Source organism: Aphelocoma coerulescens, chromosome 5, assembly GCF_041296385.1.
Source record: "Aphelocoma coerulescens isolate FSJ_1873_10779 chromosome 5, UR_Acoe_1.0, whole genome shotgun sequence".
NCBI lineage: Eukaryota > Metazoa > Chordata > Aves > Passeriformes > Corvidae > Aphelocoma > Aphelocoma coerulescens.
This window is the reverse complement of record NC_091019.1, coordinates 34,472,490-34,491,913: the sequence shown is the minus strand read 5'-3', so window position 1 is coordinate 34,491,913 and position 19,424 is coordinate 34,472,490. Positions and strand designations below refer to the sequence as shown.

Genomic DNA, 19,424 nt, shown 5'->3' with positions numbered 1-19,424 from the left:
CTGCATATTCCAGTTTATTTTGTTGTACCATTTTCTTGTTGTATTTTTTGTCCTAAGTGTACATGAACCCTTACATCTCTCTTACTGAATTTGCTGAATAACAGAAAGTTCTGTGTGTCTCAGAAAAAAAAAATCAAGCTTCTGCAATGACGGGAGCACCTCTATTAAATGAATGTAAGTAGCAGGTTACTAATGCATGAGGATATTGGAGAAAAGGCATGGGAGAACAAGTTACTAATGCTCCTGATTGATCTGTTAGAAGATTTTACCTTTTCATAATCACGTTTTGGAAAACCTAATGTTGTTTATGTATACAACCAGATCATGTAGACAAATACAACATTTAATTGTAAATTTGCTTTACTGTTTAGAACTTACCATCCAAGTTTTCTGAAAGTCTCTGTTTCTAACAAAGAACTAAATGATAAATATTGAACCTGGATATTTCAATCAGTCTTCAAAAATGTAATTTCCTGGTAAGAGAAGCAATTCTATTTTTTTGGAGGTAGGAACTTTTTAAGACAAATTGCCGTTGGGACTACTGTGTGTCAATGATTAGGTACATCCCCAAGACTAAACAAACCAACTTTTGTTAGCTTTTAATAAATCTCTGTAGAACACCTTTCTTGTTCTCTAAATTGTATTTGAGTTTCAAACAAAATCAACCACTGCACAAAGAGCATTTAAACCATATGTATAGTAGATGGATTCACATATAGAGGCAATCTAAGTTTTACTCAGAGGAAAACTGCACTAACAGTCCTCCCTTTTTCAGTCATTCAACCATAAAGTTGATAGTGGTTGTGACATATTTTTATCTTGTTCAATATAGTTTTGATCGTTTAAAAGTTTTACTGCTTTCTTGGTTGGATGAATTTGCTGAATACTCGCATGACAGAAGTTTAGGATGACATGGTTTGGCTTGCAAGTTTTTCTTGTCATTTCCAGTAGCTGCTCAGATTCTAAGATTTTACTATGATTTTGTCTGTGTTTGTGGTTGACATTTTCATGAAGTAAAGTTCTTTTCAGACACAAAAGTAGTAGGGCTACCTAGGGTAAAATACTTCTACAAATATGGAGAATTTTTTTATATTTGCATTAATGTTGACTCTTGGGGTTTTTTTAAGCTTACAGTATAAAATTTTTGATCTGTAACTTCAGATAACTTAAAAGAATATATCCAGAGTAAATGACTGAGTCATTATTTCAAACTTCCAATTTTGTTCCACTCTTAGGGGAATCATATTAGTATAAAAGAAAATTACAGTCTTCAAGTTGAAATTTTCACTTCTCCCATACATAAATGATGTAATCTGTACTTAATCTTTGGCAATGTTGTGTGTCAAAGTCAAATGAAGCAGACTTAGAAGATCAAGGACAGGTTTTTAATTATTGCCAGGAATTCATTTCAGTGACAAGAGGTGTTCAAAGTATTTCACTTTGCAAGATCATCAGTCTCACTGATGTTCAGTTCTTTCACTTCAATATGCAGAGTTTCTTTCAGAGTTATCTTTGATCGTGAAGGATCCTAAGGAACTTGTTACAGTACTTTTAAGATGAGAGTGTGGGGTTTTTTCCATCTTGCTACTTCGTTCCCTTCACTCCTTATATTCTGCGTAAGAGAAAGTCTCTCTCTGCTTCGCTTGCTACTTTTTTGTCCCTTCCCTAGCTATCCATTGTTTAGTTACACTGAACCAGACAAAACCCTCAGTGGTAAGTTAGATCCTTATGTATTTGTAGTTGCCATAGATAACTTTTGATTCCTATGTAATGAAAGTTTATAGGCTCTATCTTACAGCTAAACTGAACAATCAAGTCTACTTTTCAGAATTTTTTTCAAGTCCAGCAAAACCATCATCTCACCTCTCCACTGCTCCATCGGTCCATACCTTCTTTGTAACACAGTACATTTAATTCTGCTAGTTGGTCACTTTCTGTTACTTTCTGTCTCCTATGAAGCACTATTGTCTTTATCATTCATAAGTAGACATTCTCTCTAAAGACCTAATATTCCCAATGCAGAAAGTATGACACGTGTAATTTATGTAAATGTTCCAGGTGCAGAGAATTTCTGAAATGAAATAGCCTAGAAGAATACATTAAACTTTTTTTTTAAAGAAAAAAATGCTGATGAATGTTGTTTCTCTGACAAAAAAAATCTTATTATTTCAGTAATTTCTCATGCTTACTGCTAACAAAAAATGATCTGTCATGAATGACCACTTTAATATTAAATGTGTACATTGATGTCCACACAGTCAAATTAATTACAAATTAATACTAAACCTAATTATGATTTATGTTTTCAGTCTAGTGTGTTTTCAATATAGAATTGCTATGTGAAGTAAGCACATCAGCAGATGGGAGCAGGTGGAGTTGGAAAGATGTTTTTGGTTTTTTGTCAATTATTGTTGTTACAAATTTTGCAGTAGAAATATTCAGTATTTATCAGTAAAAGATCAGGTTCCATCCACCAGAAATTCTTAGTTAATAATAAGATGCTGTTCAAGATGTGTTTTGGTAAGCTGTAGTTTTATCCACAGTGTAGATATTTTGTGTTCAAGTGCATAATTTTTTTTCATATTGATTCTTACTGTTTCTTCTTAAGTCGGTCATCCAAGTGACATACGGCAAGTATGTGAATGTATTTTAAAATTTGAATGCATACACTAAATTTCCAAGTGAAGTTTGTTTCCTTTTTATTTATTAAGTTTGCATAAGCTGAAGTTTATTCTACCTAGGAACTTGCTTGAGCAAGTAGCAAGTGCCTTGACATAGCTGTTTAGCTGTGATTAGGTTGAGGAGCATGGAAAAGTGGAAAGCATGTTTTAAATTGTTAGGAGGATCTACATACACCCCAAATGCTGCAAGGGTTTCTTGCTTTTTCTTGTAAAAATACACACATAGTTAGATATTTGTTCCTGCTGAAACTTCAAATGTTTTCATGATTATTTCTGGGTTTAATTTCTTCATAATTTTTTTCAATGCACATTCCAGGATTACGGAAGATTATATTTAGTAAAAAAAGATGCTAATAGAATGTATATTTGAGTAGAAAGTAGCTGTAATTGCCTTAAGACAAATCCTGCTTCCTAATGCACATCAATCTACTGTATCCTCCTGGGTTCTTCTCAGTACACTGCAGCACTGGTTTTCAGATCAATTACTAATTAAGATGCCAGAATATTTTCATAAAGTCATTACCTTTTCCCCTCATTGTTTAAAGTGTATTGTCTTGGCAAAACATGTGGATAATTGAGCACTAGCAAGTTTTTATTTTTAATTTACATTTTGGTTACAAACCCTGGTAGTTGTTAGTTAACAACATGCTGCAGCTTCAAAAGTGAGATGTAACTAAGGGAGAAGCAGCTTGGTATGCTTGGGATATTAAAAAAACCCTCAGATACATCCTAGTTACTAAAATCCTTTCAAAAATAGAAGATACACTTTGCAGGAAGGTCAAAGACTTCAAGGGTAGTCTTTTGGGCATTTTTTGTTGGTACCAAAATAAAGCCATCAACAAGTCTCTGGAGAAGAAGAAGAAAGACTGGGGTAAAGTGCAGGCTGAACACTGTATTTCAGTAGAAGTACTTATCTGTCTTAGCTTTCTTTATTAATATATATGCTTCAAGTAGTACTTTATTTATTCATACCTGGAGTCAGTATTAAATAGCAGCACCAAAATATAGTTCTCTTCCTTTATTCATGCTAAAGGACTGTTTATAGCAGTACTAAAGAAGGATGTTAAAGTAATTGGGAATTCAGAACATCCAGAACAATTCTTGCAGTCGTAGAATCAGCTACTTTTCAGACCCATTACATATTGAATCATACAAAGAAGCTCTAATGTGCAAAATTTCTCTACATTTGTATGTCTTAATAACTAGTTGATATTTATTAAGCTATGGAATTTCATTCTTTTCCTGAGTCCAATGAAAACTTTCAAACAGGTCAACAGTCTTTCCCTGGAAATACTTTTTTTTTTTCAAATTGTAACCATTCTGCATGTGTATTCCTTCAGAAGGGAACAATCTTTCAATACATACATCCTGGCTCACACATGCATTGCATGAGTTCTAGTATGAGTTCTAGCATGCTAATGCTGCATCAGATTGTCAGTTCCTTCTTGAAATATTTTTTTCAATTAGCTTTGGAAGCACGAGTTTTCATTTCTTACTATGCTGTCTTCCAAGGCTGTGTTTTTTTCAAATTCTGGTAACTTCAATTTGTCATTTCTTTAAGATGGGGAAACGATGTGCATTCTTCTCACATTAGAAGCCTAACTGACATCTTTTCAGTTCCTATCCAAAACAAGTCTCTGGTTTGAATTCTGATGTAACACAAGATGAGGGTTTGGGGGTTGTTTAATGGTTTGGGGTTTCTTCATTGACGGCTGTGTAGTTACATCTGTCTTTCATCCAGTGTCTTCAATTAGACATTACTGTGAATGCACCTCTACAGAATTGTTTGCAAGCTACATTTTGAATGTATCTAGTTTTGGTTTTTTCAGTGATGCTTGTTGAGTTTGCTGGCACCTGGTGATCCTTTTGATGTCTTGCTGAAGATGGCATCAGAGAAATATTGACTTCCCATCTCCATTCAGTCTTTTTCCTTTGGGACTCTTAGTTGCTATTACATGTGTCAATTGACTAAATCCTGTTTCTTCATAAAAATGGTTTCAAGAGTAAAACTGTGCATCTTATAGGCTGACTTTTCATACTGTCTTATGTTCTGTGTGTAGCAATTTGGTTTTCTTCTGTTCCTCTTCTTTAGTGTCTTATAGTCCATTCATACATTAACCTGATTTAATCAACAGCTCAGCTCTGAGCTTCTGTTCCTTCACTGACTGTTGACCTAATAAATCATCCACATCACTTATTGTTGTGTTCTTTTCTGACTAAATAATGTTTTTAAAATGTACCTGTAAGGATAAACAGCAATCTTCTAGTTTCTTTCATATTAGAGTAAACAGTTAATGATGGTGTAGCAAAGTTCAGTGCCAAATGGTATAGGAGAGGTAGGTGGTGTTATTTTAAAACAAAAAGGATTTCATTCACCTTTTCATGTCTGTGTATTCACAAGCACAAGGATACATGCATTCAGTAGTCTGTCCAGCATCCATATGTGTGTCCAGCTGGAATGGTCAGGACAGCTTGAAATGATGGAGAGGATGTGGAGCACAGCTACGACATTCTCCACTTCTCTAACATCCTTCTTATGCCAGTATCCATTAAGTCAGTGTTGGATGCCACTGATGTAGGAGTAGCCTTTTATACTCCTTAGGACCTGACAGTAAAGGGGATATTTGTCACTCCATCTGGTTCCACCTCTTGAATATGTTAGATTTTCTTGCTGTACTGTGTTCTCCTTATGTAAACCTGCTATTTATCATTCCAATTTCATGTCTCAGCAGCTCAACTCTGTTTTGGTCTGTAAATCATTTTAGGTTGTCTGGTTTTACTGATTTGGTATCCCCAGAAGCTGCATGAAGTGCTGTGAACTAAATGAACTACTAATCTGCATCCCATCAACATTTTTCTTACGTTCCCTCCACTATGCTTTCTGGTGCTTCCCCATCCATACATGTCCTTTCTCTTTTCTGCCACTCTTAGTATGTCTGTTAGATATTCAAGGAGGATTCTTATGCTGAAGTCTATATTAGCTTGCTATTGAAGCAAGCATGTCACAGTTTGATATTGTATCATGCATAGTTTTGCATCATCATCATCATCATATGCATTTCATGTGCATTTTGGCTGGGGCAGAGGTAGTATGGGGCTACACAGCACTACAGCAATCAGCAAAAGCAGAAAGCAGCCACTAAGGAGCACTGGTCTAATAAATACAGAGTCAGGCAAGTGAGCCCCACGACAATCACAGGAACCTGCTGATTATTAGCTGAACAGAAATAACAGCTATAAATTCAATCTAGCACACTTCAATCAAATCTGTCATTATCTCAAACACTTTGAGCCCCATGTGTGGTGCCAAAAAGACTGTTGTGGTTTAACCCCAGCTGGCAACCAAGCCCCCTGCAGTTGCTCACCTTCTCCCCCACCAGTGGAGTGGGAGAGAGAATCAGAAGAGTAAAAGTGAGAAAACTCGTGGGTTGAGGTAACGCCAGTTTAATAGGGAAAGCAAAAGCACACACAAGCAAAGCAACACAAGGAATTAATTCAATGCTTGCCATGGGCAGGCATGATATCATCAGCCAGCTCCAGGAGAGCAGGGCTCCATCACTTGTAACAGTTATATGGGAAGACAAACACCATGATTCCAAATGTCCCCACCTTCCTTCTCCCAGTCTTACAGCTGAGCACAACTCCATATGGTGTGGGATATCTCTCTGGCTGGGGTCAGTTGTTCCAGCTGTGTCCCGTCCCAAATTTTTGTGCATCCCCAGCCCACTTGCTGGTGAGGTGAGGAACAGAAAAGGCTTTGATAGTGTTGCAAGAACTGCACAGCAATACCAAAACCATCTCTATATTGTTGACAGTGTTTCCAGCATAAATCCGAAGTATAGCCCTGTAGCAGCTACTGTTGCACATCAGGCAACTGAAGGTAGTCTAACAGCAGCAAGCAGGTTATGTGTTCACAGGAGCCAAAACTTATATTTAGACTAAGAAAGCTCCTTCAAGGCATGCATGTTGTTGTGATTAATCTATCATCTGCAGTAAAAGTTTGCTGGTTCCATCACAGAAGTAACATCTATCTGACGCAAGATGTGAGAGAGAAACAAGAATCTGAAGCACAGACAATACTTTTCTCTTGATGTAAGTATGCAATTCCCTTCAAGTGGTAGGTTCTTTAGCAAGTGTACTAATAGTCCCTGAAGTCCAGTTTCACCTTTAAAAAGGGTTTTAGGAAGTAGAGGAGTTGAAAGTATGTGGCACCTAGTGGTTCTATGATCTTAACTCTTATTTTGAGCAATATCTCATATTATTTAACATTATAGTGTGTGATACCATCAAAGATCTAAAAATACCATCAAAGATCTAAAAAACTAAAAATAGATTTTCCCTTCTGCACAGCTGTCTCAAGCCTTGTTTTAGAATCTCACTATCTCATTGGTCAGTCTACACTCTGTTGCCTTTTTCCTTCTGACTTAAATAGGCCAATGCTTTCTTGTATTCATTCCTCAGCCAGACAAACAAAGGGGATGCATAAAAATTTTTAGATTTCATTTTCATTAATTAAGTGAAGCTCCCTCATTTTTATCCTTTAAAAAAAATTTCATTCCAAAGTCTTTTCCTGCATCTGTTGTAGATTACAACTTCCTTGCATGATCAAAACTGTATATTTTCTTATATGAGATTTTATCGGTCTTTTGTAGAATGGATTTATAATCTCAGTCTTTTTTCCAACTGGTAGGTCCTTGCCCCTGTATCAAAGAGCTTTGTTAGTTCAGAATTTTGTGTTAAATTTCGCTCCATTTCTCTTACAGCACTCTTAATTGTTATTGAATACCTGCTGATAAGATTACTTTAATATTCTGTAATGATGATGCTTCTCATATTTATCTGAGAGCACTCCTAAATTTTGTGTCAAAATCATTATTGAACATACTAGATAAGGTCAGTTTCTACATCACTCAGTTGCAAAATTCTCTTTCACCTCTTCTGCTTTCAGCAAATAAAATTACCTTCCAATTAGCAATTTTCTTGCCCTCCCAACAATTCTGCTTTTACTTCTATATGTTCCTGTCCTACATTTCATGTGTTTATAGGAGCAGCTGCCTCATCAAATGTAATTATATTAATCGTCATTGATCACTGTGCCTTTGTTCCTGTACCATGTATTACCATCCCTAATCAAAATTCACTAAAGGTATTATTTTTCATTACCCAGTTTACCACTGATGTCTTCCCAGCCTCAAGTGATGGTATTTCTGCTTTCTCTTTTCCTATTTCTATGTTTAAGGAGACTTTTACTCCTTGTTTTGAATTCCTTTAACTCCATTTTGTAATTAACAGTTTCTAGCTTAGACAAAATAGTATATTTTATTTTCATATCTGCAAGGCTCTCTATCTAGACCTAGTAGCTTTCTTGGCATGTCTTTTATTCTTCACTCAAAAAAACAGTCAAAGTATTTCAATAATGTTTTTTGACTGTCAGAGTGGTACTTTAGCAAAAGGCTGATGAAAAGTGGCCATTTGTCTCCTTTGGTGCATAAAATTTTGTCTGTTGATACAGAAAAGTATATTTTTCAAAATAAGTCTTGTTTGAATTGAGTACCTCTTCACTTTCGATCTCTTGCATCCATATGAAAAACACTTCTCCTTTGAGAGCAAATCCATCTTCGTGTAGTCAAGAAATCAGGCAATTTCATTGTAGTGTAAAACTGCAAAATCGTTCTTGATCTGGTTTTATAACAAAGGCATTTAGCCACAATGTTAGTTGTTTCTCTAAAAAACAGATTGAGCCCATTGTAAGGCTCCTGTAGACCATTTACTCTAGAATATGTGTGTGCCATCATTTTGCATAGCACCTATAGGGTGCCTTCTACAAGGCACAGGAGACATAAACCTTATCTCAATTTTGGGAAATTTTTTTGTAATGACCCCTTCATATCAAGGTCTTGTTTCTGGTATCCTTTTTACCCAAGCAGATAAGCTTTCTCTTTTACAAAAGGTAGTTCTCAGAATCATGTTACCGTTGCATCTGCAACAATGCATTAAATGTGAATATAATCATTAATTTTTTTTTTTTTTCAAAAGAGAAAATACAAGGCATTTTCTTTTCGGACTTGGCCTGAACAATTGCTAGTAGAAATTGAGGATTTCTTTCGTCAAGGAGATTCTTACATCATCGTGATTCTCCAAGTTTTTGAACTGTAGCTATATTCAACAAGTATTTCCCCAGAAGATTTTGAGAAAAATGTACAACATACTTTTTCTTCAGCATTCTTCTGCCAAGTTCCCATGCCTTATTTCTTGTCTGTAAAAGGAGGACTTGGTTATGTGGCCTAATGTTCTCACTTCAACCTATTAGAAGTGTGTAGTCCTCATTCTGTGCCTCTCTATTACTCAGATGATTGTTTAAAAAAAAAAAAATTATGCACATGTTTACAGCCTACTGTGCACTGTGCCACCATACCACAGGAAGATTCATGCACTGTGTCAATGCTACTGTACTTCTTTGGTGTGCTCGTACTCTATCTGTTCTAAGTGCACTAAATGACACTTTAGAGTACTTGGAATGAACACTAATCATTAAGCAGTTAGATGAAGTCAATTTATCTGGAAAGGTTCAAACATTATTGTAATCCCTAACATACCAAATTCATTCAATTATATAGTCCTGTTAAATAGTATCAATGACTAAACATCAAAGTATCAACAAACAGTGCTAGGAAATGAGGGAAAAAGATGTGATGGAAAAGGTAATGGGATTTAGAATCAAAAGACCATTTGTCACAATCACTTTTCCAGACTTCTCATTCTAAATTTTTTAATACAGTTCATCTTGTTAAATTCAACTTTGCTACCCCTCTAATTACCTCCTTTCTCACATGGATGTTAGAAGCGCTTTATTTTGTAAATAAAACTATGTGAGGCTTAGGTCACTGCTTATCCAATTCTGTATTCTGGATCTGCAAGGAGTAGTTAGTATGTACCAAGTGCATTGCCTGTGTTTCAGAAATTTTTTATTTAGTTGTGCCCTTTTTGTTTAGTAAAATATTAATCAAAGATCGTTCTCCTTGTTTTAATTTTCTACAACAGGAAAAGGGAGAAGGCACTATAGTGCTCCAGGGAATTGTCCCATTTTTAACATCAGCAATCATTTTAACTTGTTCTGTTTGCTCCTTGAAGAGATTGTGTAAGAAAATAGTATTTAATTTTTTTCTACACTTCTGTCTTTGTAAAATTAATAAGCTGTAGCAGTACAAATTACGACAAAATTCTGATGATGTGTTGAAATCCAAGTTCAAAATTGTATGACCATGAAGATACTGTTCCCTTCACAGATGCCTCAAGATTAGGTGTTAGAATATGTTGTGATGATTATTAGTAATGGCAATAATGCAGATGCATCACCATTTTTATTGCACTCAAAATTTGGCTTTAATATCTGAAATTAATTGCCCCTATTTTACTCACCAATTTAGTTTCATTTTAAAAGGCAAAATATATATTTTCTCTTTATAAAGGGTATTTATGAATAGGGTAGAATTTGATTTCTTCAATTAGTTTTCAACAGTATGCTTACTTGTAGGAAAGGCAAGGCAAGGCAAGGCAAGGCAAGGCAAGGCAAGGCAAGGCAAGGAAGTGGTTATTTCCATTTCTGATCACTTTCATGCCATCATTGCCTGGTTTTGGACATGAATTTCTGTAGGCATTTATTGGTATTTACATTTACTGAAATCTACATACGTTTCAGTATGTTGCTTTTTATTTAAACTACCAATACTAGAAAAAGTCCATGACAATCTGTATAGAAAAAGTCCCTGAGAAAATAGGGATCCTTAAGGTGAGATATTCAAAGCACTTATGCTTGGAACATATTTCTCTCCAATGGCTGTGTTGGAAACAGGGCTTCCCATGTGATTATCTTACCATAGTTTTACAGAAATTGTTCTGTAAGAAACAGTAATGGGTTTGGCAAGATTTCAAACCAGCTGCTGGCTTTTTTCAAATTTGCACCATTCATTGCAGTTTATTTCTTAAGACTGCTTTTTTTCTTCTGTGTGTAATTTTTCAAAATGTGAGGAGCGCCTTTAAGCAAGGAGTTCTTGTGTTTGCCTGGCAGTTCTTTGCAACACGGGGTTTGCTTTATGAAGTTTGTAGACAGCCTCGTTTGATGATGGTTTCACTCACCAGCACTGTCAGTATGGACAAAGATTGACCTTGGCCATTTACCAGGTTATTGTTAGTACTTGGCTATTTAAAGGTCATATTGTTTTAAGCTTCTGCAAAGTGACCTGAATAGCAGGTCTTTCCACCTTAACTTAATCTTCTGATGTTGTCCTCTCACTGCTTTAATTGTTTTCTGTGGCACTAGTGGATACATCCTTTTCCAATATCCTTACCAACCCTTCCACTCCTCTTTCATGGTTGAACTCCTCAGGATGTATAAATGTGAGGAAATACATGTGACAAGATGTGTTTACACAGATTTTCCAAACACAGCCCTGTCTAGTCAAATGGATAAAATACAGGCTGTTAGACATTTGAGAAGAAACCTTAGAGGCACTTGTCCTCTTCCCTTTAAAAACCCACTGCCCCATCTGTTTTCAGAAAGATGAGATCTTCCTTGTTACACTGAACCCAATGTAAACATTTCTCCCTTAATTTTGGTGCTAGAAGTGATCAAAGAGAGCAGATATTTGCTTTATAGCCCTACCAGAGAGCTGGTTTGCTTTATAATCTACCTGTCCTGCCATCAGATCACCTCTATGACCACAAAGGTATCTTTGATAGAAGGTAGCTTAATGTCTAAAAATGTTTAAAGGACAGTGTCCTCCACTATATGCACTGTAACCCTATTCTGCTGTGGCTTTTAAAACTTAAGTTCAGCTTAGGACAGCAAGGCAAAATAGCACATTCAGAAGTGAATTGTCAGTTTGGGAAAGGTATATAAAAAGAATACAAAACTTCACCACCCAGGACTAGGATGTTTTTATTTTTTCCTTAAATATGACCTTTCCTGCTTGCCAAGACAGGTTCCTGATATATGGGACAGGCATTTTGAAAAACTCTACCAGGAGCATGAGGTGCAAATTCTGCTTTCCTTTGTGGGGAAGGCCAGAGAATCACTGAGGCTGCAGGCAGAAGTGAGGAGTAAAATGTGCTGGCCGACAGTAAAAAAATGTTCAAATGGGTCTGAAATGAAAGTATTGATTGAAAATATTGATTGAAAGTATTGAATTGAGAAGAAATTGGATGTAAAGGTTGAGTGGTAAAGGTCTGATATAGACCAAAGCAATACTTGTGCCTCTTGAGTGATGAGGCTGCAGGACTTAGAGTGTTTGAAGAAGAGTAGGGAGTAGCTTGGATGCAGGAGGTAGCAATAGCATTATGAGAGAAGGAAGGGCTGTGGTCAGGAAGAAGTGGCAGAAAGGCAGCGTTGAGCAGGTAGAAGGGTTTGCAAACCTTCAGTTGTGTGACGGGAGAGTTGTCCAGCTGTTCACTGCATCTGACAGTAAGGACCCAGCTCTCGCATGCCCACATCTCTAGTTTAAATGAGATTTAGGACATTTAGTCACTACAAATAGAGGCATACTATGTAGTATTTGTAATTATTGTAGTCTGTCTTGCCCTGGCTGTGCATTTTATCTACCAACTTTTAGATTTGATTTCTGAACATTAAATTTCACTGAAGGCAATAGATGTTTTCAAAGAACTGGGCTGACACATGTTGGTATAAAATAACCAGTGTACAAAGTCTCTTGTATAAGGACATGGTTATATTATCTTTGCCAATATGAGCATCAACAGAGCATTTGATCTAGTGATGATACTAGCTTGAAAACAGTAAGAAAATTGCAGTACTTTTTACCACTGCTTGTTCCACCTGCACTGTGTTTATTCCCCCATCTGCACATGGAACAGTGTGAGTACTAGTGCCCATTTGAAAAAAAAAAAAATTTTGGGTAGTGTGACCAAAATTTGAGATGGTATGATAGTGATGTTTTATTGGCATTCATTAGCCTTCACGTACATTACGCTTTTATAGGTTTAACATTATCGAGAAGTGCAGCAACCTTAATAAAACTTCTATGCCATACTGCGGTATAATGCACAGGCATGAATATGTTTATTGGTTGAGAATGTATGTCATTGTTATAGGAGCCCGTATTTCCTTTGTTTGAAATATTCCCCATTTATTCAGGAAGCATCTTCTAATTGGTGTTTGTCTGGCATAAAACAACAGAAGTAAAAATACTTTCAAATGCAGATCTATTTTTTATGCATGGATGTAAAAGTTATACATAATGCATTTTTTAACTTAAATTGATTTGCTGCTATATTAAAAATATGTTAAGCTCTTTGTTAGCAGTAGAAACTGCTCACTTGATGTAGAACATTGTTCTTATCAGAGAAGAGAATTTAAGTTGGAGTTTGGATTTCTGTATCAGAATTTTCCACTCTTGATTAGGCAAGTAAGGGTTGTAAAAAATGCCACCTAGGCCAGAATTGTATTATATAATATTTGGAAGTTGACAGTCACTGTCCCCACCATCAAAGTTGTTCACAAGTAGTATGTAATTACTTCACTAAGTAAAATTACTTCTTGCCAGCCATTGAATATTTACAGTTTATTCCTTTTTTTTTAATTGGATGTCACTACCCTTCACTTATCTCCAGTTTGTTGTATACCTTGAACTTGATTAACATTCTTAAGGGTCAGAAAATGCATTTTCCGTCTTCATAAGTTTAAATCTCCTTTGGATTCAGCTCCCTTACGTGATCTGGCCAATACATGAGATTTTTTTGTTCCTGGCTGACTGATGTGAAATCATTGCCAGTTGGGTTATACTTTGGAGATATGTTTCTCTGTTAATATGAATTGTGTGAGAAATTGTGTGAGAGATTTCAATAACATTTATTTGGAACACCGTGGTATAATTATATGTATAGTATAGCTTTTGTAGTTTCTCTTCATCAACTGGACCTCCTTCTCTAGCTGAATGCACTTTATCAACTCGAGAAATCTCTAAGCTTTTAATACAAATTCCTGATGGCTTCTAAATATCCCTGTTCTTTATATGTTGTATTCTTTCAAAGCATCCAACATATAAAGAATTACATATAGGTCATGTGGGGGCTGTTCAAATATATGCTGATTCATATTTAGTTTATCTTCTGGTATGTTTTTAATGTTTTTATCTTCTTAATGCATTTATCTTTAGGATCATTTTAATGCTTTTTCATACATCCGCCTACCTTTTCACTGAGTCACAAAACACCTCTTTATGCTAGGCTGGAGCTTATCCCATTGTTTTTCTTCTATATTTTGCATTGGTTAGTGGAATGGCCCTAGGGGAAAAAAAAAAACCAAAAGCAGATTTGGGGTATGTTGTGGAATTCTGCTGAAGGAAGTAGTGACCCAAAGTAGGAACATCACATGTGCAGTTTTGCTTTAGATTTCCAAAACTGATCATTCCTTTCTCAGCATGGTGCTCTGCACTTCGAGATAAAACAGTAACTGGAAGTAATGGCAGGTAAAACTGAAAAAACAGAGGAGGTCTCATTTTCTCATAGCACGTAGAAACTTGTAAGTGTCACTATTTCACATCCAAAAGCTTCTTTAAAAACTAACAACTTCATAAATATTTATTAACCACGTGTAGTCACATTGACAAATATGATGCAAGGAAGTTTCATGATTTAGGATTCAGTAGAGGATATTCACACCATTGCACTGCACATTCCCTAAGGCAACTAGGTAAGAAGCACAAGGGAACTTCCAGCTAAATGCAGTAAGAAGCCATGGCTGGAAACTGACAGGGACTATTTTTGTGGAAGGAAATAGAAAATACTTGTCAGCACAGTTGTCAGGGGTATGTGGTATAACATACCTGCCAAAACATCTCTTTGCAAACCCAGTGATGTTCCACAAGTAATATTAATAGTTTTCTTTATTCACCATTCATTGTTGATTTCTGCAGTAGTAATCAAGTGGGAGAACAGCTATGCTTTTCTTATGAAAAATATAATCTGAACTTGATTTGGATGCTGTGTAGTATAATCTCTTACTTTTGATTATCATAATTCCAACATTGCGTGCCCAGGTCATCAAATAAGGTACCTGACACCTTTTTAAACTACTGCTGCAAAAAATTTCCATAGTGAGTTTTGCATTTATTCAATTTCATATCATATTTCATATCATATATTGATATTTAATCATATCAAAAAGGTGTTCTCATTATGAACCATTCATGTGTTGCCCAGGATTTTGGAAAAAAGTCTGACAGAGGTTTAGCTTTTTAGTGAATATGGATGGGAGAACACTTTTCTGAAAGACTTAGGTCCTGCGAAATTCCAATTTCTTTGTCAGAGTGCGAGCAGGGAACATTTAGTGTAGCACAAATAGAGTATATTATCAGAAAGGGGAAGGACTCTAACATAAATAGTATTAAATGTTTGAGGCTATTTCTCCTGTTGTGGAGCTCTTTCTTGAAATAAATCCAGCAAAAGGTAGAGTCTCAGATTAGCTAATTGTTCAGAGATGTTCTTTCTTTATGACAAGTATAACTGATAGATTAGATATATTAACTATGTATTTAAGGTTAGATCTTCTAAATTCTTTTTTCTGGAGTGAAATTGAGGAAGAATTACAGGTTCATTTCTCATGTGCTCTGTTAAGTAGAAGGTAGCGGAATAACACCGAAACCATATGTGAGACTTCTGCTTAGAAAACATTTTCTGTTTACTCATCTTCTAACAAATCCATTAACCATATTTGAGCATTCCTCTTTGCTCACTGTTTGGTTCGGGTTCCTAAGTTTTCTTTGACTGGCTTCCTATCTCATTCTACTCAAACTGTAACTCCACCTTGTTCTTCAGATATCAAGATAGGGATACCTGTAGCTGATTTTTACCTATTAACTCCTGCTGTTATTCCATTATGAATAAGAAAGGGGTGTAAATACAATGCATTTATAAACTGTCAGTGCATTATACCTTCCTAGTTTCCTGGAATGTTCCCTACACAGCACCCTTCTTCCTTCATTACATTGAGTATCTTCATTTATCACCTTCGGAGCGTTCCAAAACCCTCAAGTTTTTCAGGTAACATTTTGCCCATAGCTACTTGCTGTTGCTCCTGCCTCATCTCTTAATCCACTTATTTAGCTTGTGTTGTGGTATAGATACTTTTGATTTAGACCACTTACACACATCTTTCATCATAATCTTTTCTATTTACCAGTGTTCATCTATGATAGGGTTCTTGTGTCTAGCTGAGTTTCTGAAAATCAAGGAGTGTATAATCCGTGCCACTTTCTGAATTGTAACTTCTAGATCATCCTACATTTGACCAGAGAAAGATAAGTATATTCCTTTTTGTGGTATTTGCCATGAAAAAGATACAGCGTTTTGTTCCTGCTGTCCCTTGCCTTCTTGGTAATACCCTATTTAATTCCCAGAGCAGATGTAGTATAGCTTGTGCAATACTCATATAATTCTGATTCATCCCTTGGGAAGCATTCAAGTTGCACTCTGTAATGTTCCTGTAGAAAACATGCTGTCATATATATTAACTGTGCCGTGGATGTAAAACAAGACTTGAACTTAGACTATCTCCTTGTAAATTATATATGCAAGCATTTAGAACTTCATTGGTCTCAGTGTACACATTGTACATGTATTTCTATCTATATTTTGAAGAAAGATAGACTAAATAATATTAGTTATATTCACATATAATATCTCCAGTCTCATTTCTGTCTGAGTCCTAAACCTTCAGAACAACTTGAGCAGACACAATTGGTGAGTAATGCCCCTTTTTCCCTGAGGGGCAATGCATATTGCTGTCACAACTTTTCTTCAGGTTTCTGTGTTATGTAGCACTTTTCTTAATGCCCTAGTTCCATATCATTATGTAAGATTATAAGCATTTATTTTTTCCTATTTCTCATTTTCCAAACAAACCTAAATTTATTATTCATTTTAAAAGTTTCATATTGGTAAAATGAATCGCAGTTCTACTGGATTATGTCTTATTATTTGGGACTGGCAGTGTCTCAACCAGGAGGAGCTGTAGTTCATGGTGTTTTCTGTTCAGATAAGGATCTTTTTCCAAATTGAGGCGTACCTTTTTTCCTCAATTAGGAAATCCATAGCTAATACGTAGTAACTCAGTTACAACTGTGTATATTTTAATTGAATGTATCTTCTAAAGGAGACATAGTTTATTTAAGAATGATGGTTTCTTCTTGGTCTATATACTAGAATTGATTGGAGATTTACTTGGAGTCCCATGATAACAGTAATGTGGGTGTTTCACTTGAGAGTTCAAATCAGGTGCTATTTTAATGCCATAAGACCAGGGAAGAAAAGCAACAATTAACATAAATGTTTCCAGTGTATTTTGCTAATGGACGTCCTAAAAGAACTAGATACTCAAATTGTTAAAATGTTTTTTAGTTGCATTGTTTTCTTGAGAATCAAATACAAGTAAAAATCCAAAGCATTCCATTGACTGTTTTTTGAATAGGAATTTCTCTGTTTTGCATGGGTCAGGTAAAAACAAACAGGACAATTTAACTTGTGCCTTGCTAGTGTGCTCCAGAGAGCATAAAGCATAGTTGAATTTCCATGGTTCATTCAATCTTTGGCTTCCTTGCTGAGTTTTCTTAAAGACAGTTACTGTGATTTGAAGGGATTCACCTCAGTTGTGTGGGATTTTGTTTTACTTAAGATAATAAAAGCTTTCAGTTCAGTCTTGGCTCAGACTAGTAGGATGTCACAAAAGTAATTTTTATTGTCTTCTACCTCTCTACTTCAAATGACACATGCTCAGTTTATCAGTAAGAGGTTTATTTACGAGATTAAGAAATTCTGAAAAGAACTTTTGCTGTAAATGAACTTTTTTTTTTACATGCTTCTAAAAATATGAAGCCTTTTGAGCAGCTACCTCATTTGTTTCTTCCATCCTCTGCATCATCTAGGAAAAAACATACATAATAAAGGAAAAGTAATCAGATAGGAGATGTTGGGGATCATATACATAGTGTATTTAAATATTTAAATATCTAATGTTGGTCTGGCATTAAAATTTTCTGGTTGGGCAGCATAATTTTTAACTGGGAATCTTGATAGCAGTGGCTAAAATCTCTAGGCCTGGGTCGATAGGAATCCGTATTCATTCTGTCAGGTATCAGTCATGATACTTGCAGGCTCCCAGTTATAGCGTACTCTGCTCATGTGATTTGTAGAAGGGATAGGGTGGTTTTTTCTTCAGTTAGCATTTTAGAACTTCATTATTCTTAATATCCAAATCAGACAAGTAACATGTATTCTTTCAAAAATGTTAGTGAATTCAGCATGCAACATATGTGCCAGATTGGTAATATACTGAGAAAGAAGTGATCAACAAAGCAAGTTTAAATTGCCATGATAAAGCGTCATTTATTCCAGAAATTAGAGTCTGTGTCTTTGTCCTCTAGAGGTGTCTCAGAGAGTCAAATTGATGTCTTGCATGTACTGCTAACTGATTGTGTGGAAATTTTTTTAAGTTCACTTTTTCTTTATTCTTCTGTCTTTTTTACCCATCTTCCCCCATTGTAGCAAATTAGACGGCCGGATGAAAGCAAAGGAGTTGCTAGTAGAGTTGGATCCCTCAAAGTAAATATGTTTCTAACATTTATTTTGCAAGTTTTCTTCTATACCCTACACTTTTCCTTTTGAAGGGGGAGGTGTGGGGAGGGAGGGAAGGGGCTTTTCCATTTCTCACCATCCCATCATTTTTATTTCAGTATTCTTATTGCTGTTGGGTCACATTTTGTTTGTTTCTGTGCTACACATAGAACAACCTATTGAAGGCAGGCTGCCAGTTAGGTAGCTTTGGATGTCACTAGAAGTAAGAGATAGTAACAACCTTTTTAAAGTGCCTGTAATTTAGTGATCATGATTAAACCACTTCTCTGATCTATGTTGTTTGTTGTCTTATAACTGCCTGTTACATGGAGAAGTGATTTACTCATCTTCAAACTACTACTGCTTCCCATCTTGTAACATAATTAAACTTTTATAGCGTTCACACTTCTTGCATTTAATTCTGCAAAAGACCATTACAAGAGAGTTGAAGCTTTCATGTATATAGCCTTTAAATTAGAAAAAAAAATCAAGGTAGATAAAGATGAAATGAAAGAGATTCACATGAGACTAATAATAAGAATGGAGCCACTGTTTTACTGATAGTAAGTATCTTCTGCCTTTTAATGTTTGTATAAACATACACAAATATTTAGATTGCATAACAGAACAGGCAGATATCTAAACCAGTACCCACCATACAGTGTTACACCCTGATAAATGGTTTTAACCAAGGTGCTGATCATATGCAGTCCAAGCCATTTTGATCTCAAGAGTTTCCTCTATTTCAGCTATCTAATTTTTCACTTTTTTCCTACTTTATTTCCTTTTAGCACCTTTTCAACCACTCATTATTTGTTTTTTCTTCTGCATTCTCCTTGCCTTTCCTGCCTTCTTGGTTTATGATGTTTTGGTTTGGTTTTGGTTTTATATGTAAGTGTATTGCATTTGTTCCAGGACAAGCCATCCTCTCTGTTCTCTAACACTGTTCTACAGCTGCTCTTTGTGAAAATATTATTTCACTGAGCACAAAGAAGGGGAGGGAAAGGATTAATTATGCACCTCTTTCCGGTAATGCCTTCATTTAAATTGATCTTAGCATAGACCAAGAAGCCAGTTGCTACTTGTTTATACAAGTTCTAGCTAGAGGCATCTGTAGCA

At 35.7% G+C, this 19,424-nt stretch overlaps 1 protein-coding gene across 9 annotated transcripts in view; it reads left to right on the top strand.

The window, feature by feature from the left end:
• GPHN (gephyrin) overlaps positions 1-19,424 on the top strand; it is a 280,057-nt gene that overhangs the window by 187,177 nt on the left and 73,456 nt on the right. For 6 of the 9 annotated variants that reach the window (XM_069017667.1, XM_069017665.1, XM_069017663.1 and 3 more), the window contains one exon: positions 18,237-18,293. The exons of the other annotated variants lie outside the window; for them this stretch is intronic. In XM_069017667.1, the coding sequence (XP_068873768.1) occupies positions 18,237-18,293 (57 nt within the window). The remainder of the gene's footprint in view (positions 1-18,236; positions 18,294-19,424) is intronic. 9 annotated transcript variants of the gene reach the window in all.